Genomic DNA, 25399 nt, shown 5'->3' on the forward strand with positions numbered 1-25399 from the left:
ACAGGGATGGAATGTAAGTCGCAAAAAACAGGTTTTGGTGACAGAATATATATATATAAATATGTAATCAAACTAATAGCAATAAAAGATGCGAGGTAATCAGAATATGAAGGCTTTATTGGTAAACTGTTTTGAGAAAATAATCAAGACTTGTAAAAAAGGATACATTTATTTTCCCTACAATGCTCACCCCCTGCTGTTCTCTTCTACACATGCCTTGCAAAATACCAGCTGTACAAGAAGTTTTCAAACTACAGGCTTCATTGTTGATATATATCATTAGATTCAGTATCATTTAAACAACCCAGGTAAAGTTATCACACAAAACTGAACCAAAGCTTGAAACAACACTGATCAGTTTTGCTGATGCACTGACTCAAGTCTCCACGGTGATGACTCATTTGTCTATGAGTCATATTTCTCAGGTGCATTTACTGATCCACCAGTGAAAAATGTATTTCGATATTAAATAGAAATGTATTGTACAACTATTGTACAGCATGACTAATCATGATATTTTTCTGAAATACGATATCAAAGATTTTTATTGATCAGACAATAAAAATATCATATCAAAACACTCTATTCAAGTGATTGTTCCACCTGGAAATGGAACTGATAAACCAGACAGGTAATTTCCCTTTAAATGGCATTATCAACACAGTAGTCTTACTTTATTACCGGGCTCCCCTGAACAAGGCAGTTAGGAACAGGAACCCACTGTTCCTACTCCATCATTGTAAATAAGAATTTGTTCTTAACTGACTTGCCTAGTTAGATAAAGGTTAATAAAATACTCTGAGATGCTTTGTGAATTTGGGCCCTGATTCCTAGAGGCACATTCTGTATAGTTTAGTGCAAAGGCCTTCCTCTGAGAAAACAATAAGTAATCATGATAAATGTAAAATGCCCACATCATATAATTGTGAACTATTCTCAGTAGAATAACACTGTAAAACTCTTCTAACACTTCTTTACAGATGAACCTATCCCGACCAGTGTTCCTTGTCTATTTGACTCTATCCCTTTACAGTGAGGAGGACAAATGAATCCCTCAGGGGACTTGTCCAGTTATTGTGAGAGGAATGATACATCATGAAAAATATGGGTGTTCCCCTTCTCAGCGGTTTAAGATGTCAGAGGGCTCTCAGGTATGGTAGAACTCCTATTGTTTTGGGTCCCTCTGGGAGACAAGAGACAGGAGTGGAGGAACTGAACTGGCACACAGCCTGGGTAAGGAAGGAGGAGAGGACACGGTCACATCCATCTCAGAGAGACGGAGAGACACACACCTTACAACCGAGAGAAGTCTGCACTCTCAGCCCCAATGAAAGCCTCATAGACTCTGAGAATATAGAACAATATGCGGTGAGTAAACCTCTGCTATGATACCTGTAAATGTCTGATGGCCTTTTTGAGTCATATACATATATATGTTTTTTATGTGACTTGTTGGTGCACTCTGACTTTTAGACACACGAGGGTTTCTATATGATACATTTTGGAAAGGTTCCTAATTGGTTGTTTCATACTTATTTTCTGTGATTTAGAAACATTTCGGATGGTCATTTTAATAATTTATTGCCAAATTCTTAATGTACTCCGGTGTCTGTGATGCTGAGCAGGAAACCCAACATAAAGACATTGTCTGATGACACACTTTTCCCTAGCATGGGGGACAGAACATTTTCAAAGGCAATCCTTACATTGATTGATTTAATAACTTGGTTTATGATGGCTGTGGCGTTAGAGTTGTTCTGATGTAATGTACTTGCGATTGTATCTTGTTATATACTTTTTTATCTTTTACTTTAAGGTCTCAGGGCACCACTGAAAATGAGAACCTGGTCTCCCCTGATTAAATAAAAGTGAATCCATATCATTGGTCCTTGGCCATATAGTCTTCTAGATTTTTTAACAATCCATACCCGTTCTTTGGTACTCAGTAAACGTATCCGTAAGTGAAGGCAATGGTACACGCATGTCTCTTTCACCTTCATTTGCCAAGTTGTGATATAGATCATTTGGGTTTCAACATTGAAACTGGAATGTTGTATTAGAGCAATTACATTCTAATAGATTTCAACTTGAACTATTTCTGGACCTGAAAACAAATAGCCGACACTTCATGGCCCAGTAACGTACAGAGAGTACAGTGGATACTGCACCTAATGTTGAAATGTAGGGGTTTGGTAAGAGGCAAACATGACCTTTTAGTTTACTGTAACTGTATAACTTTACTGTGTAGAATAAGGTCCTCTGGGACTTACAGTAGACTGTATTTTTATGCAAAACAACTCACCACCAGCCAGGTTTATACGTATGAAGCTCTGTCCCCACAGGCCTCCACACGGACACACACTAATTGAACCTGGCCTAGAGGGAGTCTTAGCATTTAGCTTGTAACCCAATCAGAAAACAGGGATTATTTTTTATCAGTTTCCTCTATTCAGTGGGATATTGTTCGGGGACTTATATTTCCAACCCCTCTGGACTTAGATGCCTCACCTATTTGGATGCTCAACAATACAGTCAAGGACATTCTTTGCACAAACAATAATGGATTGCAGTTCAGTGTCCTTTTGTTTTTTTTCGAAGGTTGTTCATTTTATGGCCTAATCAAAGAAACAGCAGTTAATGCCAAATGATTAGTACAAACATACAGTAGCAGTCAAAAGTTTGGACACACCTAATCATTCAAGGGTTTTTCTTTATTTTTACTATTTTCTACATTGTAGAATAATAGTGAAGACATCAAAACTATGAAATAACACTTATGGAATCATGTAGTAACCAAGAAAGTGTGGCTACTTTGAAGAATCCAAAATATATGTAACGTCCGTTGATGGAATGAGACCAAGGCGCAGCGTAGGTTCATCATATTTTAATATAAACGGTGAACCAGCAAAAAACCAAAACAAGCAGCAACACAACAAACGAACCGTTTCGCAGGCTACTCACAGCAATGCAAAAACAACTTCCCACACAGACAGGTGGAAAAGGGCTACCTAAGTATGGCTCCCAATCAGCGACATCGATGTACAGCTGTCCCTGATTGAGAGCCATACCAGGCCAAAACACAGAAATACAAAACATAGATAGGGAACATAGAATGCCCACCCCAACTCATGCCCTAACCAAACCACAATAGAGACATAAAAAGGAACTCTAAGGTCAGGGCGTGACAATATAAAATTGATTTTGATTTGTTTAACACTTTTTTGGTTACTACATGATTCCATATGTGTAATTTTATAGTTTGATGTCTACACTGTTATTCTACAATGTAGAAAATAGTAAAAATAAAGAAAAACCCTTGAATGAGTAGGAGTGTCCAAACTTTTGACTGTTACTGTATACTCAAAATCACGTTTTATCACCAGAGAATATGAAATACTTTTTTGGAATATGTCTTGACAAAATTATGTATATTTCCAATCCAAAAATGAATAGCAGCAACCTCTATAATTTTGTTTCGTTTACTCCCTATTTTATCCCATCAATGTTTAATAATATTCTGGTTATAATTGGATAATAATATCAGTACCTTTTCACTGATCTCTTGTGGTGGGTTGATTCTTGTCTCAAAAATAAAAAGCTTCATGTTAGGGTCATAGTAGACCCTGTACCATTGTTTGGAGTGGAAGTGGGTTACGCAAATTAACAAAAAGGATCCTAATAAATTGAACAAATACCCTACCACCATTAAGCAGAACAAGGAATTGACCTACGTTCCCCAGAGTTGAGCTCTATGATATAACGGCGTCTCTGCAACGCATACAAATTCAAGGGAGGAAGGTTAATGCACTGACAAATAGCAGGACTTCCAGAGCCTCCAAATCAGTCTCAAGGTGGTGTGAAATACATTTGCAAACTTCTATGTTATGCATTTCAATGTCACCATTTTCACTGTACTCTTTTTCTTGCAGGTTACCACTGCTAAGACTGGTGTGTCTTTGTGCAGTGCTGGGATACTGCTCTGTAGGTGAGTCTGTCCACAATCTGGTTGCATGTCATCTTGACTGTAGTCATCTCTCTCTTTATCAATTACCTTTTGTTTTGGTCTAGTATAGTATATGAGTTCTAAATAAACTAACTGCATCAATACGTTTATCTCTATTCTAATACGTTTTTCTCTCTTCTCTTTCTCCCTCTCTCTCTAGTTGCTGATCTGAGTGACTGTGAAGCGGTGGGAAGTAAATGCCACACCCATGCCGAGTGCCTCAAGGCTAAAGGCAATAGCTTTGTGTGTGTGTGTCGGTTTGGCTACCATGGAGATGGACTACTGTGTGTGGACATTGACGAGTGTGTTACCGGCCTCCACGGCTGCCACCCGAAGGCCCGTTGCTACAACACACTGGGCAGCCACAGCTGTGTGTGCCTGGACGGCTACTTCGGCGACGGAGTCCAATGTGAGGATGTCAACGAATGCCAGACGAAGAACGGCGGCTGCCACGCCAGTGCCCTCTGTACGAATAGAGAAGGTGGGCGAGACTGCAAGTGCAAGGGAGGCTTCAATGGCAATGGGTTTCAGTGCACGGACATTGACGAATGCACAAACGGTGGCATCTGCCATTGGAATGCCACCTGTTTTAACAACCCTGGCTCCTATGTGTGCACCTGTAACACAGGCTATAAGGGCAATGGGAACTACCTGTGTCTGGATTTAGATGAGTGTTCAGAGACTCCCAGTGTATGCTCGGCCTCCTTTGGCTACAAAGGCTGTAAGAACCTGCCTGGATCGTACCAATGCACCTGTAGTATTGGTTACCAGAGCAATGGACAAACCTGTGAGGACATTGATGAGTGTGCTGGTAACATCTGTAGTCTCTATGCTGACTGTGTCAACACGCTGGGCTCGTACCGCTGCACCTGCTTCGATGGATTCAATGGGAATGGGCAGGCATGTAGGGACATCAATGAGTGTAATGGGGAGAATACATGTGACCCCAACGCTGCCTGTATCAATGTGCTGGGCAGCTATGACTGCTCCTGCCGCACCGGATTTCTAGGGGATGGAAGGAAGTGCACCGACGTCGACGAGTGCGCCACCCTTAATATCTGCCCTGCTTCGGCCGCGTGCGTCAACACCAGGGGGTCGTTCTACTGCGACTGCGGCACGGGCTACGTCTTTAACGACTCCAAGTGCATGGACCTGGATGAGTGTGCCATCGGGCGCTGTAGCCCCTTCGCCACCTGTGCCAACTTCCCGGGCTCCTTCACCTGTGAGTGCAGGGCAGGGTACAGGGGCAACGGCATCACCTGCGAGGACTTGGACGAGTGCTCCTTGGCACAGCAGTGCCACTCCAATGCCCTCTGCACCAACCTTGCGGGCACGTTCAACTGCAGATGCCAGGTAGGCTACTCCGGGGATGGGGCGATCCAGTGCGCGGACGTGAACGAGTGTCTGGTGGACAACGGAGGCTGCCGAAATAAAGCCACCTGCGTCAACAGTAAAGGTTCCTTCTCCTGTCTGTGTCCTCCTGGGTTCAACCTGGTCAACCGCACCATATGCCAGGATATAGACGAGTGCCAGGCCATGGAGAAGCCATGCCACCTCAATGAACACTGCTCGAACACTGAGGGGGCGTATGAGTGCCCCTGCCGGGTGGGTTTTGCCCGCCCCACAGCGACCACGGTCTGTACGGATATCGACGAGTGCAAAGTGAACAACCCCTGCCACGTCAGCGCCACATGTTTGAACACAGTGGGCTCCCATACCTGTACCTGTAAGCACGGATTCATAGGCAACGGCTCCAGGTGTGAGGATGTGAACGAGTGTGCTGAAGATGGCACATGCCACTCACGGGCACTGTGTGTTAACATACCCGGGGATTTCTCCTGCTCCTGCCAGCAGGGCTTCTTTGGGGATGGCTTCCGGTGCCAGGATGTGGATGAGTGTGCCCTTTCCAACGCCACCACCTGTCCCCCCATCTCAAAGTGTGTCAACTCCCCCGGAGCCTACGTCTGCTCGTGTATGAACGGCACAGTGGCCTATAATGACACCTGTGTCGCCCCCAGTCCCCGGTGTGCCCCTGCCTGCCACCGTCATGGGCTCTGCCACCCCTCGCCTGCTGGCTTCCAGTGTGTGTGTGACCTAGGCTTTGAGGGGGATGGACTCGCCTGTTCGGATATCGATGAGTGTCAGAAGAATGTGTGCCCTCAGAATGAGACGAAGTGTGTGAATATCCCAGGCTCTTTTTCCTGTCTCTGCAAAGTGGGCTACAGACAGAACGGGACAAACTGCGTTGGTAAGAGGATTTGATTTAGTCACAAAAACTACCAGAACCACTCAATATTTCTCAAGAAACACTCATTTGCAAAATCCTATATGTTTTCTTCAAAATCTGGTGTTACAAATTATTAAGAATATGTTGTACTATAAAATTGTAAGATGTTGATGTTGTTCAGGTGATTCTCTCTCATCCCTCATCCCTGTGGTAGTTGATAACCATTGCTATGAATGCTAAAATGCCAATCTTACTGAAACATATAACACTTGTTGGCATATCCCTCTGTACTGGTACAGATCTACTCTCATGAATCCTCTCAAGATCCCTCCCCCTTGACTCATTGTTCTCTCTCGTGCACTCTCTCTCACTCTCCTCGCTCTCTCTCACTCTCTTCTCTCTCTCTCTCTCTCTCTCCTCGCTCTCTCTCCTCTCTCTCTCTCTCTCTCTCTCTCTCTCTCTCTCTCTCCTCGCTCTCTCTCACTCTCTTCTCTCTCTCTCTCTCTCTCTCTCTCTCTCCTCGCTCTCTCTCACTCTCTTCTCTCTCTCTCTCTCTCTCTCTCTCTCTCTCTCTCTCTCTCTCTCCTCGCTCTCTCTCTCTCTCTCTCTCTCTCTCTCTCTCTCTCTCTCTCTCTCCTCAGATGTGGATGAGTGTGTGTCTGAAGACAAGAAGTGCAGTGAGTTTGCCCAGTGTGTGAACACAGTAGGGAGTCACCTCTGTTTCTGTCTCAGTGGCTTCACTGGCGATGGGAAGAACTGTTCTGGTAAGCGCAACATTTCTCTTCGAATTTCTATCATCAGTATCCATGACATAACTCTGTTAAGACTGTTCATGTATACTGTACCTGCTCTACCTTTGTGTGGATTCTCTTGTGAGCTTTCTTTTAGCAACTTGTGGGGCTGTTTTCCTGACACTGTCCCATTTTGGATGAATTATAGACATTGATGAGTGCCAAAACCAAAATGGAGGATGCCACCCCCTTGCCAGCTGCTCAAACACCGCCGGATCGCACAACTGTATCTGCCCGCCTGGCACCGAGGGCACTGGCATTGAGTGTCAGGATGTTGACGAGTGTGCCGACAACTCCACCGAGCCCCACAACTGCAGCCGCCTGGCCCGATGCAACAACACGTACGGCTCCTACGTCTGTCTGTGCCAGCAGGGGTACCAGGGGGACGGCTTCGTCTGTGAGGACGTGGATGAGTGTCTCTCCCCCTCCGCCTGTGGGAGGAACTTGACGTGCCTCAACACCCCCGGGGGGTACAACTGCACCTGCATTCTGGGCCTAGCCTACGAAGCAGGCACGTGTGTGAGCGAGGAGAACTGCCTGAACGCCAGCCTGGCGTGCCACCCTCACGCAGTGTGCCATCCCACCAAGGGCTCCTTCTACTGCCACTGTCGGGGTGGTTTCCATGGCAACGGGGTGGCCTGCTGGGATGTGGATGAGTGTAGCCGATCGGGGCGGGAGTACTGCCCGGAGTCCTCCTACTGCTTCAACACAGAGGGCTCCTATACGTGTGACTGTTGGGATGGTTACCAGGACAATGGGACACACTGCATGGATGTGGATGAGTGTGAGGCGGGGAACTACACCTGTCCTGACAACAGCACCTGTACCAACACAAAGGGCAGCTACCGCTGCCCCTGTGATCTGGGCTTCCTGGCTAGTAACAACTCTCAGTGTCTGGATCTTGACGAGTGTGTCTTGGGGCTGGCGCGATGCCCGGATAGCTCAGATTGCCAGAACACACCCGGCTCCTTTGTCTGTAACTGCTGGGACGGCTACCGGGGCAATGGCACAGGTTGCCAGGATATCGACGAGTGCCTGGACAACTCCACCTGTCTTGAGAACAGCACCTGCGTCAACACCTATGGCAGCTTCCTGTGTCCCTGTAACGTAGGATTCCTCAGTATAAATGATCGGTGTGAGGATATCGAGGACTGTTCGGACCCCGACCTCGGGCCGCTTTGTACCAACGGAACGTGCATGAACACCATTGGTTCATTCTTCTGCTTATGCTACGTGGGCTTCTGGAGCAACGGTACTGAGTGTGTGGATGTGGACGAGTGTTCTGAGGTGTATTCCAACTCCTCTAGCTCTGTCTCTGTCTGCCAGCCCTCTTCCACCTGTATCAACCTCCCTGGCTCCTATCGGTGTCCCTGTAATAGTGGCTTCCTCCTGAACGGCACAGATTGCCAGGATGTAGACGAATGTAGCGACCCGGAGGGCGCCCCCTGCCCTGATCACTCCGTGTGCAAAAACACTGTTGGCTCCCTCCTTTGTCCCTGTCTGGACGGGTATGAGCCAGGGGCACAAGGCAATGACACGGTGTGCGAGGATATTGACGAGTGCCTCTTTAATACCACATGTCGCGTTGACCAGGTGTGCACTAACTTGCCCGGGACGTACCACTGTGACTGTCCCGGGGGGTACCATGAGGATGTGGGAGCGTGTGTGGATACGGATGAATGTGGGAATAGTAAGGGTGCCGAGGTGTGTCACCCCTCGGCGCGCTGTTGGAACACTCCAGGCTCCTACACGTGCCACTGCTCCCAGGGCCACGCGGGCAACGGCACCTGGTGCGAGGACGTGGATGAGTGCGCCGTCCTGACGGCGCCCTGTCACAAACGCGCCTTCTGCTACAACACGCCCGGGTCATTCCTGTGTGTGTGCCACCCAGGACTCCTGGGCATTGGGGCCCTGTGTGTGGACCTGGACGAGTGCCAACAGAACAACGGAGGATGCCACTCTGCTGCCACCTGTTCTAACTCTGCGGGGGGGTTCCAGTGCCGCTGTACCGGTGGCTGGGATACCAGGGGGGAGAGAGGGGGGCATGGGGACAGAGGGTGTGTTGACCAGGACGAGTGTGTGTCGCCCTCGGCATGCCCCGCCCACACGTCCTGTAGAAACTACCCAGGGTCCTTCAACTGCTCCTGTGCCTCTAACAACACTGTTTGTACTGAGCTGGCTAAGGGTGGGCTACTCCTTCATAAAGCTACGCTGCAAGTTAACTTTGCTCTGTGTTCTGTATGTGGTTAGGGATTGAATGTCTCTGCATGTACACTACCGTTCAAAAGTTTGGGGTTACTTAGAAATGTCCTTGTTTTTGAAAGAAAAGCACATTTTTCATCCATTAAAATCACATCAAATTGATCAGAAATACAGTGTAGACATTGATAATGTTGTGAATGACCTCTGTAGCTGGAACGGATTATTTTTAATGGAGTATCTACATAGGCGTACAGAGGGCCATTATCAGCAACCATCACTCCAAATGTATCATTTTAAAAGGCTAATTGATCATGAGAAAACCCTTTTGCAATTATGTTAGCACAGCTGAAAACTGTTGTTCTGATTAAAGAAGCAATAAAACTGGCCTTCTTTAGACTAGTTGAGTATCTGGAGCATCAGCATTTGTGAGTTTGATTATAGGCTCAAAATGGCCAGAAACAAAGAACTTTCTTCTGAAACTCAACAGTCTATTCTTGTTCTGAGAAATGAAGGCTATTCCATGCCAGAAATGGCCAAGAAACTGATGATCTGGTACAACGCTGTGTACTACTACCTTCACAGATTTGCGCAAACTGTCTCTAACCAGAATAGAAAGAGGAGTGGGAGGCCCCGGTGCACAACTGAGCAAGAGGACAAGGACATTAGAGTGTCTAGTTTGAGAAACAGACGCCTCACAAGTCCTCAACTGACAGCTTCATTAAATAGTACCCTCAAAACACCAGTCTCAACGTCAACAGTGAAGAGGCGACTCCGGGATGCTGGCCTTCTAGGCAGAGTTGCAAAGAAAATCTCAGACTGGCCAATAAAAATAAAATATTAAGATGGGCAAAAGAACATTATTTTAAAACAAGGACATTTCTAAGTGACCCCAAACTTTTGAACGGTAGTGTATGCTGAACACGTACTAAATGTGTCTAGTGTACACTTGAAGTAGTTGAAGTGCTAAATAGTGTAAAGAGCTTGTTTACGTCTTCGAATATTCTTGCAGCATATATAGTAATTGGCATTTTGCATATTTTCTATGTGTGAAAAGTGTATCAAAATGTCATAATTACAATGATGTAATTCACAGAGAGTGATTTGTACCCGTTTGGTGACGAGGTGGGAGATATAGGAGTGTGGTTGGACACAAAAGATGGGAACTCTCCTTACATCACACCACCTATGGGTTTCCCCTTCATAGGCAAGCTGTATGATCGGGTCTATGTGAGTATCCACATCTTTACTCACTCCTCTGAGACTGACCCTGAACTGAAGACCGCAAGATAAATGATTAGTACAATTTTTTTGGTTGACAATTCTACAGTGTTTAATTCGATGCAGATGCAAGAAGATTTTTTCTCTGAAATGGCCTTTGCTGTGAAACTTTATCTGCAATAGTAAAACTGATCTACACACAAAAAAGCAACAACAAACAAAACACTGATATATGTGCAAATCTAAAACACATACATTCACCAAAATAAAATAATCACCTGTGACGGAACTAAGGATAAGTAATACTCAAAGAAGCCGTAGGATTGGTTCTACAGTACAGTATAAAGCCAGACTGGGAAAGACTTATTCTACCACAATATTGAAACGTATTAATATGACAACACTATCAAAGATGTGCACCATCACAGTGACGATCTGCTTGGCCAAGTCAGTACCAAGGTTTTGATCGATAATGCTTTCTCATTGGTATAATTACAGTGGGGGGAAAAAGTATTTGATCCCCTGCTGATTTTGTACGTTTGCCCACTTACAAAGAAATGATCAGTCTATAATTTTAATGGTAGGTTTATTTGAACAGTGAAAGACAGAATAACAAAAAAAAAGTCCAGAACAACGCAAGTATTTGACCCCTCTGCAAAACATGATTTAGTACTTGGTGGCAAAACCCTTGTTGGCAATCACAGAGGTCAGACGTTTCTTGTAGTTGGCCACCAGGTTTGCACACATCTCAGGAGGGATTTTGTCCCACTCCTCTTTGCAGATCTTCTCCAAGTCATTAAGGTTTCGAGGCTGACGTTTGGCAACTCGAACCTTCAGCTCCCTCCACAGATTGTCTATGGGATTAAGGTCTGGAGACTGGCTAGGCCACTCCAGGACCTTCATGTGCTTCTTCTTGAGCCACTCCTTTGTTGCCTTGGCCGTGTGTTTTGGGTCATTGTCATGCTGGAATACCCATCCACGACCCATTTTCAATGCCCTGGCTGAGGGAAGGGGGTTCTCACCCAAGATTTGACGGTGCATGGCCCCGTCCATCGTCCCTTTGATGCGGTGAAGTTGTCCTGTCCCCTTAGCAGAAAAACACCCCCAAAGCATAATGTTTCCACCTCCATGTTTGACGGTGGAGATGGTGTTCTTGGGGTCATTGGCAGCATTCCTCCTCCTCCAAACACGGCGAGTTGAGTTGATGCCAAAGAGCTCCATTTTGGTCTCATCTGATCACAACACTTTCACCAGTTGTCATCTGAGTCATTCAGATGTTCATTGGCAAACTTCAGACGGGCATGTATATGTATTCTTGAGCAGGGGGACCTTGCGGGCGCTGCAGGATTTCAGTCCTTCACTGCGTAGTTTGTTACCAATTATTTTCTTGGTGACTATGGTCCCAGCTGCCTTGAGATCATTGACAAGATCATCCCGTGTAGTTCTGGGCTGATTCCTCACCGTTCTTATGATCATTGCAACTCCACGAGGTGAGATCTTGCATGGAGCCCCAGGCCGAGGGATATTGACAGTTCTTTTGTGTTTCTTCCATTTGCGAATAATCGCACCAAATGTTGTCACCTTCTCACCAAGCTGCTTGGCGATGGTCTTGTAGCCTATTCCAGCCTTGTGTAGGTCTACAATCTTGTCCCTGACATCCTTGGAGAGCTCTTTGGTCTTGGCCATGGTGGAGAGTTTGGAATCTGATTGATTGATTGCTTCTGTGGACAGGTGTCTCTTTTACAGGTAACAAGCTGCGGTTAGGAGCACTCCCTTTAAGAGTGTGCTCCTAATCTCAGCTCGATACCTGTATAAAAGACACCTGGGAGCCAGAAATCTTTCTGATTGAGAGGGGGTCAAATACTTATTTCCCTCATTAAAATGCAAATCAATTTATAACATTTTTGACATGCGTTTTTCTGGATATTTTTGTTGTTATTCTGTCTCTCACTGTTCAAATAAACCTACCATTAAAATGATAGATCATTTCTTTGTCAGTGGGAAAACGTACAAAATCAGCAGGGGATCAAATACTTTTTTCCCCCACTGTATCTTTCCAAATGTTGTAGTAAAGGACAAATCAGAATAGTTTTGACTAGAATGCATGTTTCATAAGACATACTGTAGGTTTGGCAATGAATATATATATATATATATATATTTTTTTTTTTTTTATTTTTTTTTTTATATAAAATAAATACATCATTCTCTCTCTGGCTTAGTTCTCAGATAATGGACTCATTCAGTTCCAGTCTATCAGTCAGAACGAGCAGTTCCTGCTTCCTGTCCCTTTCCCTACGGGTTTCCGTGGCAATGAGAGCCTGGCAATGCTGGCTGTGTTCTGGGACGATGCTGACCTCACCCTCGGGGAGGGGAAGCTGTTCTATCAGGTGAGATGTCAAGGGTTAGGGGTGAGGGGTGAGTTTGGGTCAGAGTGGAGTCAAAGTGGGGATGACAATCATCGGACTAATCTCATCTAATCTGAATTATTTTCTCTCTCCTAGGAATACCACAAGCTGAATATGTCAGATATATATTCCCAAATTGTCTTCAGCCGTACAGCGGACGATGTGACGCGGTTTGAGGAACGGAACGACAAACCTGCGTTCACCCCAGCCTGGATTCTAAAGATCACTTGGGATCATGTGATGGCTGTCACCTATCAGAAAATCAACCACTCTGAGGTATTGGTTCAATGGCCATGTCCCGATCATGTCAACCTCCAATAGAGGCATATACTGTAGGTGTCTATTGGCGCTAAACATGACTGCATGTCCAGCAGGAAAGTGGGTTTTTGGATGGTACAGGGTGTGGTATTGTATGCTCGGATGTCTGTCCTAGATTAGCACCCATTGTTGCTCAAGTGTTTGCTGGGAGAATGTAACCTACCTGATTCATCAGTCCTCACATATCATTTCTCTCCCCATCTTTCTGTTCTTGTGGTGCCACCTTGTGGCCTGTTCCAGACTAACACCTTCCAGTGCATCCTGACTACGGACGGGGAGCGCTCCTTTGCCCTGCTACGCTTCGGGGAGATGTACTGGGGTCCTGGCCAGAGGATCCACCATGACGCCCTCACAGGCTACACCGACGGTGGAGCCCACTTTTTCAACGAGACCACGAATTCAACAAATCTGTTTGGCCCAGGGGGGAGGTATAGGCCTCAGGAGGTGAGGGGGAACACAGGTAAACTGGGTCAGCTGGTGTATGACCTGACAGGGCCCACAGAGCGCGAACAGGACCCCAAGATGAGGTGCCAGGTGTGGGTCCTAAAGGAGCCTGAGCCGAAGGAGTGGGCCAAGGGGTTGTCATCGTGCCCCTGTACCCGCGCCCAAGCACTGGAGGACTTGGCCTTCGGGCCTGAGACCCTGCCCCCCAACCAGCAGGATCAGGTACGGGTGAGGGAGCTACGGGGACTGCGCTGGGGGGGCAGTGGGGGTCACGTATTCCAGTCCATCCTGTCCAATCGGCACGGCTCAGGGAAGAGATGTGTGTATGACCCACAAGGTCCCCTGTTGGCTGGATACAGTGAGCGCTACTTCTCTGGAGCCACTGCACAGAAACACATAGGTACCGTCTCATTTACGTCATATAGTGAAAGCTCAACCTGCCATTCGGGATGCTGTTCAAATCAATAACGGCATTCATTGATGTAATCACCAGTTGCATGTCTTTTAAACTAGCAAACTCATCCCTATTGCCTCTTGTCGTCTTATTTCTCCCCCCTCCATCTCTAGATGAGGATCTCCTTCCGTTCCAGTGGTGTTGTATCCAGTCTCCTCTGTGCCACCTCTATCTGGCCAAGAGACCCCTGGACCGTTGCCAAGGTTACGGGTGGGTGAGCCCCGACTGCTGCATAACCGCGGCCAAGGCAACACAGGGCATTGGTGAGAGCTTACCTATACTCAGCGGAATGGGGGTCATTTACTTTCAACTCCTGTTAGCTCATTGAATTAATTATTATTGACTTGTGTCACAGAATATACTCTATTATAACCTGGATGGTTCAAGCTTTGAATGCTGATTGGCTGACAGCCGTGGTATATCGGACCGTATACCACGGGTATGACAAAACAGTTATTTTTACTGCTCTAATTACGTTGGTAACCAGTTTATAATAGCAATAAGGCACCTCGGGGGTTTGTGATATATGGCCAATATGCCACGGCTAAGGGCTGTATCCAGGCACTCCGCGTTGCGTCCTGCTTAAGAACAGCCCTTAGCCGTGGTATATTGGCCATATACCACACCCCCTCGGGCCGTGTTGCTTAATAATACATCATTTTGTCACTGTTTGTCAGTGATATATAGCCCACATGTTTGGTCCCATTATGTGATAGTAGACAGATCCTTCACTGTGTGCCTGTCTGCTTGGACCCATTAGTGTAAATGAGTGTAAATGTCCTGTGTAAAGTCTTGATTAGTGAATTGTTTCCTTCTCATACAGTACGTACCTGTTTTGTCCGCAGGCATGGTGTACGGCAGCCTTCATTTCATCACATTCGATGGGACTGAGTACTCCTTCAAGGCCCTCGGCGAGTTTGTCATTGTGCGCCTCTCCTCCTACACGGGCTCCAATATCTTCACGCTGCAGGGTGAGACGTGCGAGCTGGAGACGGACGGACAGGCTAGACGGGTCCCCACGGTGGTGAGGATGGCTGCTTTTCACCAGGGCATCGGCAAGGTTAGTGTGTTGTGTGTGTGTGTGTGTGTGTCTGTCTGATGGGTTGTAATTATGGGCTGTAGATCTTACGTGCTTGATTATCCTCACCTCTGTGTGAATGTGCGTGTGTTCAGGTCGAGTGGCGGTGTGCAGAGTCGGGAGAGGGACTGGAGGTCCTGGTGGATAATGTGAAGGTCCCAGTCTTTGTCGGTAAGAAATCTAAGCAGTACACAGGCCTACACTTGGCCTACCATAACAAACGTGGCACAGAAACAGGAAGATATCGATTCAACGTTTTACACCAGACTAGACAATGCAATTTAGGAATATAGTAAATCTCTTTACGTTGCAAACTACCTGGAACATCATTCTCCAACCCTTGTTACATACAATATTACAGTAGCGTCTTCTTCTTTTACGATATGATGGCGGTTCCGCAAACAAACGCTGAAGGTGCGTGCCGCCACTTACTGGGCCGGAGTGTGCGGTCAATCACAGTTTACAACATTACGCTCCACATTTCTAAATCCTCCTACCTAAGTCGGTACCAACGCAGTCCAATCTCAATGACCCTACACTTCAATCTTTCCCTCTCTTCAACACACTTACAACAATTTGACAACGCGGGCTCCACCGTTTCCTCAACCATACCCTCCAGACACAACCATTCACATGCTGGCCAACCGGATGTAATGACGAGATCAGTGTACAAAGTCCTAGGCGCAATCGAGCAAACACCACCTCTTCCTTCCTAATCTGACCTTTGAATCTTGGTCCACCGACCTTTCTATAGAGGGCATGTAAATGCCGGACCTTGGGCTCAGAGTCCCATCTCTTCTGCCACACATCCATCAAAATGGTTCTGATCTTACATTTGGCCTCGCCTCTAACCAGTGGAAGATGAATATTAATTATATGGCGATCTGGTCTACAATTTCATTCCCTTCCACACCCGAGTGGGCTGGGACCCAGCATATTGCAGTAGCAATAGAACGCCATCCTCATATCCCCTTAAGATGACATAACAGTGCCCTCTGCTGTCCTTGCAGGTGTGGTGCACATGGGCAAGGAGGGTTTTGCTGTGCGCTGTACCTCGGCCAGTAGCTGTGCGGCAGTGTACGCCGGAGGGCTCCACGTGGTGGTGTGGAGGGTGGGTGGAGGTGGTGGTGCACAGCAGTTGGCCGCCCTGGTGGAGGTCCCCCAGACCTTCTACAGCCGCACCGTGGGCCTGCTGGGCTTCTGGAGCTCCAACCGCACCGATGACTTCCTGCAGTCTGACGGGAAGCTGATGACCTCCCCCAAGAACAACCCTCCCCCGGAGGAGAGCCTGCGCCAATTTGGCCTGTCCTGTGAGTGAGGCTTAAGTCAATAAGTCACATTGAAGGAGTTGGCGGCACATTGAATGTCAATACTAACATACCACTTAGAATGCATGTCCAAATACATTGCTTCATTCTAGGTAGCATGCTAGTCTGGTCTCTCTCCCCTAATTCAAATATAGTGTATCACGCAGATTAAGTACCCCTAACTCCACTCATATATAAGTAGCCATTCACAGACACTGCTAGGTGTTTAAAGGAGCGGTCTTTCACCCTTTTATCCTTGGTCTGATAAGTGGGTACGAATTCACACAGAGCCCCTCGGTTACTTATAAGGTCATGTCTGTACAGTCACTGTCTAATGTCAAATATGGTGAGCTATCTTGAGGGTTCTGAGTGATGTCTTGTAATGTGTTCCATAGGGGCTGTGCCTGTTCCAGAGAGCCTGCTCTTCTCCATCCCACCCCCTGGCCGGTTTACTCCAGCCTCGACAGAGGAGCTGATGTCAGTGAGTCCAGCTGTACAAGACAGACTGAGGAGGACATGTCAGGGCAGTTTGCAGTGTGTTCATGACATCCTGGCTTCTAACGACACTGGACTGGGTTTGCAGAGTCTGGAGTCCCAGGAGCTGTACCACAAGCTGGCTATGGTGTTTGGTGAGTCAACCAGAGGTTCAAGAATTTGTATCTTTATTGTAGATGTTGGCACTTCCTCTTCGAGTCACATTCTCTGTGCTCTGGGTAAAAGTTGCCCTCTGGACAAAGATCTAGGATCCGTTTACCCTCCCCAATTACAGAGTCTAATCTTAAAGTATTTGCCTAGTTGGGCTAGTTTAGGGGGGTAAACACAAAACAAACCTTATATCAGTGTCTATCAGTGGTGTAAAGTACGTAAGTAAAACTACTTGTGTATATGTACTTTATTTTACTATTTATATTTTTGACTACTTTTACATTTACTTCACTACATTCCGAAAGAAAATAATGTACTTTTTACTCCATACATTTTCCCTGACATCCAAAAGTACTCATTATATTTTGAATGCTTAGAAGGACAGGGAAAGGGTCCAATTCACATACTTATCAAGAGAACATCCCTGGTCATCCCTACTACCTGATCTGGTGGACACACTAAACACAAATGCTTCGTTGGAGTGTGCCCCTGGCTTTCCGTAAATAAATAAAAACTAGAAAACGGTGCCGTCTGCTTGGCTTAATATAAGGAATTTGAAATTATTTCTCCTTTTACTTTTACTTTTGATACTTAAGTATATTTTAGCAATTACATTTTCTTTTGATACTTAAATATATTTAAAACCAAATACGTTTTTACTTTTACTCATGTAGTATTTTACTGGGTGACTTTCATTTTTACATGAGTAATTTTCTATTAAGATATCTTTACTTTTACTCAAGTATGACAATTGGGTACTTTTTCCACCACTGGCCTGTATGTGCAACTTCATCCTACTCCACAGCATTCTGCCATTCGCTCCGTAAGAATTCATTGAATGCAGTGTAGTGTTGATTGGGTCAATTGACATGCTTCTCTATAGGTGAGGGGTATTCAACTCTTATCCTACGAGGTCCAGAGCCTGCTGGTTTTCTATTCTACTGATTCTTAATTGCACCCACCTAGAGTCCCGGGTCTAAATCAGTCCGTTATTAAAGGGGAACAATTAAAAAAAACAAAAGAACTGGCTTCGAGTTCCAAAGTTGAGTTTGACATGTTTTGATTTCTCTCCTATGTAGGGAACATGCCTCCCATTGTGACTGAGCCCACGGTGATCCGTTGTAAGGTCAAATCCACTGTTCGCGTGCAGATCAGCACTCAAGACACCAACCTAGACCCTATAAGCTTCTCACTGCTCTTCCCCAGACCACCACAAGCATCTGTTGGGAAAAGTGAGCTTCAAACAAACACACACACACAAACACACGCATGCATGCACACATGTACGCACACATACACGCGCACACGTGCAACCCTCCCCCTCTTGGCGAAGTTTCCTATAATTCCTTCATGTGTCTCTCCCTATAGGTGATGGCATATTGACCTGGACACCACTCAACATCCAGCCTGTCTACCTGACCATCAGAGTTGATGACCAGCTGTTCAGCTCTCAGTTCACCCCCATCCTGCAGGTGTGCAACTGCCTCAACGGTGGCACCTGCCAATATAACAGCATAGTGGACAATCATCTGCAGGGGAGATTTCTGGTAAACAGACAGACAGACAGACAGACAGACAGACAGACAGACAGACAGACAGACAGACAGACAGACAGACAGACAGACAGACAGACAGACAGACAGACAGACAAAACCATAAGGGGAGTATTTCTATATGGGCTGGGGTGTTTTCTCCCAGAGCGCAATATGAACTAGTCCTGTGTTTTGAGTGTGAGATGATGTTCCCATGCCGATCAACCCACACACCCTTCCTTTGTGCCTTGTCCTCCCAGGTGGTAGGGTGTCTGTGCCCTAAGGGTTTCAGTGGGAAATTCTGTGGGAATACCACCGACGTGTGTAAAGGGAACCCTTGCTTCCCAGGAGTGCAGTGCCAGTCTCAATCCCAGGGAGAGCCAGACCAGTTCACCTGTGGAGAGTGCCCCTCACCCACCATCTACGGGGACAAGCAGGGATACAAGTGCTTTGAGAATGGTTGGTATACTTTGGATAACAAGGGTTGTGTTCATTAGGTACTAAATGGGAGAGAAAACAGGTTGGGGCTACCTGCTCGTTTTGAGTTGCGTGCCCTAATGAACACGACTCAGCTAGCAACTTCTTTACCTGTATTCAGGAAATTATTCATTACTACTAGTCAGGAGTTTTTCCTCATCCAGCTCAACTCCTGGCCCTAGTCATTACCATTGAGCTGTTCTCATTCATGTTTCTCCTTCTTTTCCTCTCAGACTTCTGCCTCCCTCCCTTCCCCTTTCCCTGTCACACGATGGCCGACTGCCTCAGCTCAGGGCACAACTACACCTGCAGGTGCAAGCCTGGCTTTACTGGGGACGGACGCAACTGCACAGGTACTGACCCTTGACCCCTGACCTCTGACATAAACATACTGTGTTGTAGCAAAGTCAGGGGGTAGTCCTGACCGGGGCTTGAACCCTGGACTTTGTGACTGTCAAGCCAACACCATAGCTTTCACGCCAAGAGATCCAAACCTCTCGACGACGTCGTAGGTGTTGCGTTAAGGTCACTACAGTATACATACATTCTGAAAACAATGTAAAATACACTACATAGCCAAAAGTATATGGACACCTGCTCGTCGAACATCTCATTCCAAAATCATAGGCATTAACATGTTGTAACATTCCTGCGGGGACTTGGTTCCATTCAGCCACAAGGGCATTAGTGAGGTCTGGCACTCATGTTGGGCGATTAGGCCTGCCTTGCAGTCGGCGTTCCAATTCATCCCAAAGGTGTTCGATGGGGTTGAGATCAAGGGGCTGTGCAGGCCAGTCAAGTTCTTCCACACCGATCTCAACAAACCATTTCTGTATGGACCTTGCTTTGGGCACGGGGGCATTGTCCTGCTGAAACAGGAAAGGGCCTTCCCCAAACTGTTGCCACAAAGTTGGAAGCACAGAATAGTCTACAATGTCATTGTAAATTAAGATTTCCCTTCACTGGAACTAAGGGGCCTAGACCGAACCATGAAATCAGCCCCAGACGATTATTCCTCCTCCACCAAACTTTACAGTTGCCACTATGCATTCGGGCAGGTAGCGTTCTCCTGGCATCCGTCAAACCCAGATTCGTCCATGAGCCTGCCAGATGGTGAAGTGTGATTCATCACTCCAGAGAACGCCTACCACTTCGCGGCTGAGCCATTGTTGCTCCTAGATGTTTTTACTTCACAATAACAGCACTTACAGTTAACCAGGCCAGCTCTAGCAGGGCAGAAATTTGAAAAACTGACTTTTTGGAAAGATGGCATCCTATGACGGTGCCACGTTGAAAGTCACTGAGCTCTTCAGTACGGGCCATTCTACTGCCAGTGTTTGTGTATAGAGATTGCATGGCTGTGTGCTCCGTTTTATACACCTGACAGCAACGGGTGTGGCTGAAATAGCCGAAACCACAAATTTGAAAGGGCGTCCACATACTTTTGGCCATGTATCTCTGAGCCATGTTGCAGTTGTTTTCTGAAGAGATTACAGTACATAGTGGTAATATTCCTCCTGATTCAGACATAAATGAGTGCCTGGACCCATCGGCCTGTCGTAACGCCAAGTTTGAGTGTGTGAACACGCCAGGGTCCGTCCGATGCTCCTGTCGCTACCAGAGCACTGAGGAAACCGATGGCTGTGGTACGTACACAGAATGGCCCAGTTACTACTGTTCCAGTATAGTACTGCATGAAACAGTATCTTCTGCAGGGTATTATTGATCTTTACACTATGTCAGGCATGTAAAGGCTTTATGAAGTAATATGTTAACCAGATTATCTCTGTATAATGATGATACCATTTCATTTGTTCCTTTGCAGGGGACTCTGCCAATCCACCAGGTAAGCCTTCTATTTTTCAAAAAAATCCCCCAATACTGCACAGCAAGACATGACTACTGTGCCACCATGGTGATCGTGACCACATTGTAGAGTGTGAGGTCATCTTATGGCCTTGTTGTTGTTGTTGTTGACAGGGTTCAATATCTTCAACGTGTCCTTGGGCTGGAGGAACCAGGGGTCTGGAGGAGAGGGACTGAGGCAGGTGAGCGAGAGAGGGTGTGTGTGGGCTCCAAATGAAGAATTGCTACATTTGTGTTTGTGGAACACATAAAAAGAGCTATAGGTCCATTAGTTTTTCCAGATCACATGACCTGACCAGGGATACCAGTCCAGAAATGGAAAGGGAAAACTCTGGCTCCTAGGATTGTGTGTGTAAATTTAGATCATGGCTGAGTGGTGTGACATAATGATGTGATGATATGTGTATTTATACAAAATGATGACAAACTTCTCCGTCCTACAGCTGGAGGAGATTCTGTCAATGGGCTTCCAGAACAAGTTCTACGCTGTGATGAAACGGCCGATGCAGGGCTCAGGTCTGGATGAGTACAGGATCAACGTGTCCAGTGACACACCCCACTGGTACATCAGAGACTACCTGACCCGCGTCAGTGCTTACTACGGCATCAAAACCGCTGAAGTCGGAGGTAAAACACTCAGGGATTGAATGCGTTTCTCTGTTAAACTCTACTGTATAGTCACGAGGAGTTGTCGGACTGAGAATTGATTGATTGTAATAGTAGTAGAAAAACGTTATTATCCCTGACAGGTGGCAGTGCAGGCGGGCGTCACACTATGTAATGTGAAACAATGCTCTCAGGAGAAGCGTAACTTGAACCACACATTGCGCATTGTCATGTCAACAATGATGATAATGGTGATTATGATTAATGCAGTTGTCAAAGATGCAGTCCTAAGTCGGTGTTTGCCAGCAAGAACTGAGATGGTTTCGTATTACAAATTGTTGGTCGGTCACAGTTCCAAACCCTCTCTCTTTTATCCTCTCGTCTCTCTCTCACAGACTTGGATGAGTGTAAATCAAATGAGGCTGTGTGTAGGCAACCTGCCCTTTGTGCCAACACTTACGGAGGGTACAGGTGTGTGTGCAACGGGACCACCGACGTCGACTACACCCAATCCTGCATTTTAGGTGAGGCTGTGGGAAAAGATGGGTCGTTGACCGGTTACCATTTTATGCAAATACCCAGGGTGTGATGCTTTTCCTGGTCATTTCACGTCGTCATTTCATACTATGGTTATGGAAAAGAGTTTCCACTAAGCATGTATTCTCTGAACCCAGAACCAAATGCACTGGCCAGCTACTAAATTATGTTAACATGGGAACTGACCAAGATTTTTTTTGGGGGGGGCCTAAGTATGACATAATAATGTGTTAATGGCCTATTGAACCTAACGTTCCGCTGTTGGCCCACTATTTAGACATGGGGGGTTTGAACAGGACGGGGATAGCCGTGGCCCAGACGGCGGAGGATAAGAAGCCCCTGATCCTGGGCCTGGTTTTAGGCATCGGGATCCCTGTCCTCCTCCTACTGTCTGCCCTCGCCTGCTTCTGCTGCTCCCGCAAGAAGACCATCACAGGAGAGTGAGTACCCTGAATGTCCTCACAGACAGTAACATGGTGTATACAACATTCACACAGACCTAATGGTATATAGTACCTTCAGAAAGATACTGTAACCACAATATATATATAATATATATATATATATATTTACAGTAACAGATGCATAGTTTACCCTCAGTTCAGATACAATGTTTACCGTTATTGCAGCAGAACTACAAGGCAGTACATAATCACAAAAAGCACAAGATTGGGTAGAAACACAACACCAAGTTTGTAGCTAGTGACCTCTGCAGGATAATAGAGGTACATCTGGTGTCCGTATGTCCATCAGCCCTGTTTGTGTATTATCTCCATGACTGCAGGTGGCAGTGGACTAGAGACACATAATCCTGAGTCCTGGCCCCGCTTTATACTCTAAACCACAGTGTAATGTATGAGTCACTTTTTGACCGCACCCCTTTCTGAACTTTCCATACATATTTGTCCATGGTAAAAGTGGTCAGAAAGTGACTTTTTGAACCTAAATACCAAAATATTCCGGAGATAGAGGTGCTCAAAGTTCACCCATTTTGTATATCCCACGATACCATGAGACAAGTCGTCATCACTGGAAAAAAGTGTACGGTTGAGCTTGATAAACTGCTCAAAAAAATAAAGGGAACACTTAAACAACACAATGTAACTCCAAGTCAATCACACTTCTGTGAAATCAAACTGTCCACTTAGGAAGCAACACTGATTGACAATACATTTAATTGTAAATAAGAATTTGGGACTGCTAATCACGGCCAGTTGTGATACAGCCCAGGATCGAACCATGGTCTGTAGGGACACCTCTAGCACTGAGATGCAGTGCCTTAGACCGCTGCGCCACTCGGGATCCCTAATGGAAAGCCTTCCCAGAAGAGTGATATGTTCAACGAACAGGTGTCCACATACTTTTGGTCATGTAGTGTATGTCATAACAGCTGACATAACTTGTCATAACCTGTTTATAATATGGTCATGGATGGTTATGACACCTACATAAGAGTGTAAAAACCCACACAACCTACCACACAAGGCAAAACATTCCAAAACACCATAGCCTATATGTCAATAGTATGTTTGTTACATACAACAACAACAAAAAATGTACCATATTAAATGATCATTGTTATTGCACACACATCAGACATGCACCTACCCCAATGCTCTGTTGCTGAAGACTGGGATAAATGCAGATGCAAATTTCAGGAGCAGGACAATACACCCTCTTTTTGATCGATGACTGATATAAAGGCATGTACGTATGTAGGCCTATCTGGCTTATATGATTATGATGGTCATAATGCTTCTTGACAGTGTCATAAAGTGTATTTTCTTAGTCCACGTAAAGTGACACAGGATGGTCATAATGCTTCTTGACAGTGTCATAAAGTGTATTTTCTTAGTCTCAGTAAAGTGACACAGGATGGTCATAATGCTTCTTGACAGTGTCATAAAGTGTATTTTCTTAGTCTCAGTAAAGTGACACAGGATGGTCATAATGCTTCTTCACAGTGTCATAAAGTGTCTTTTCTACAAGTTATTTAAAATATGATGAAAAAAAACATGACTATAAAGAATTTTTACAACAACAAAAGATTTAAGAAACTTTCAAACGAACAGAAACTTCTTGGCAGGGATAAAACTAATTAAAATCAATGTGGGATCTGACACTCTTCAGTGGGTGTCATAACAGCCATAACATAACGCAATATATGTCACAACAGGTGGAAATATATTGGTCATGACAGTGCTATGATCATGTTATGACAGGTTATGACAAGTTATGCCAGCTGTGTCATAACACGTTATGACACTGGGTGTCAAGTAAAGTGTTACTGAAATGGTAATTGAATTGAAATGTTAACTACCAATTACTACCACAAAGATGGCCACAAGTCCACCCACCGTCGAATGTCAACTTAAATGGGAATGTCTGTTCTATTATCTATATTTCAATAGGTTTCCTATGGAAGATTGACAGTATAATTTAAAACAACTGATCTTTATGCATTTTATCAACAACAACAAAAATAATGAACCTCTATCTCCTGAATGTTTAACTTTCTGACCACTTCTACCATGGGCAAATATGTATGGAAAGTTTCATTCAAATCAAAAGGGCTTCGGTCAAAAAATAATGGAACTCAAATGGAACGACCCTATGGACTTCATGCTCGGGGAGGTGATTGGGGATGTTGTAGAATTAGGTTATTATAATGATAGGAAATAGGCCATTGTCGCATGGACACACAGTGCTATTCATCTGATAGAGATTATGCAACCTATTTGGATTATAACTATGCAACTCTGTATCCATGTCTAATAGCATAATGGCCATTTTAAGTCTGTACTGAGTGTGCCAGGTGTAAGTGTTACCGTTGGACAACTCTCATTCCTTTGTGTTGTTTCTGTGCAGAATTCCTCAATTGTTACCAGAATATGTTCGGGAGCAGTACAACCCTCCGCCCTTCAACTACTCGGACCCGGCTCTACACTACAACGTCCACGTCAGCCCTCGCGTCATCGACGACCTTACACCCGGGAAGCGTCGCAGTACAAACTTCACACACGCTTAACAGCGCTATTATGATTGCGCATGTAAAAAACAAAAAAACAAAGTCAATATATTATTTATACTGTAATATCCAATTGCTTAAAGCTGAGGGACTTTCAAAGTCCAATGTATTTCAGAAAAGAAGAACACGGAAATTGATACGGAGAGAAACAAAGCATATCTCGTGGTGTGATTCTGACGAGCACTCCTAGCAAGGACGTCGAAGTAAAGGCTGGACGGCTCTGGGCGAGGGAACTTAATAAACCAGTAAACAAACAAA

At 45.6% G+C, this 25399-nt stretch overlaps 1 protein-coding gene across 1 annotated transcript; it reads left to right on the forward strand.

Moving 5' to 3' along the window:
• The first annotated feature begins 868 nt into the window (after window positions 1–868).
• On the forward strand, window positions 869–25399 carry LOC115193474 (fibrillin-1). Its single transcript, XM_029752159.1, has 24 exons — window positions 869–1368; window positions 3930–3985; window positions 4164–6251; window positions 6872–6994; window positions 10317–10450; window positions 12664–12831; window positions 12946–13125; window positions 13408–14011; window positions 14179–14328; window positions 14911–15125; window positions 15239–15314; window positions 16154–16453; window positions 16846–17079; window positions 18175–18327; window positions 18464–18642; window positions 18888–19086; window positions 19338–19457; window positions 20631–20750; window positions 20930–20950; window positions 21085–21152; window positions 21414–21597; window positions 21972–22100; window positions 22391–22553; window positions 24982–25399. Exons 1-24 carry the CDS (start codon window positions 1364–1366, stop codon window positions 25139–25141), a joined length of 5829 nt encoding a protein of 1942 aa, XP_029608019.1. The 5' UTR covers window positions 869–1363; the 3' UTR covers window positions 25142–25399.

This window comes from Salmo trutta, chromosome 5, assembly GCF_901001165.1.
Source record: "Salmo trutta chromosome 5, fSalTru1.1, whole genome shotgun sequence".
Taxonomy (NCBI): domain Eukaryota; kingdom Metazoa; phylum Chordata; class Actinopteri; order Salmoniformes; family Salmonidae; genus Salmo; species Salmo trutta.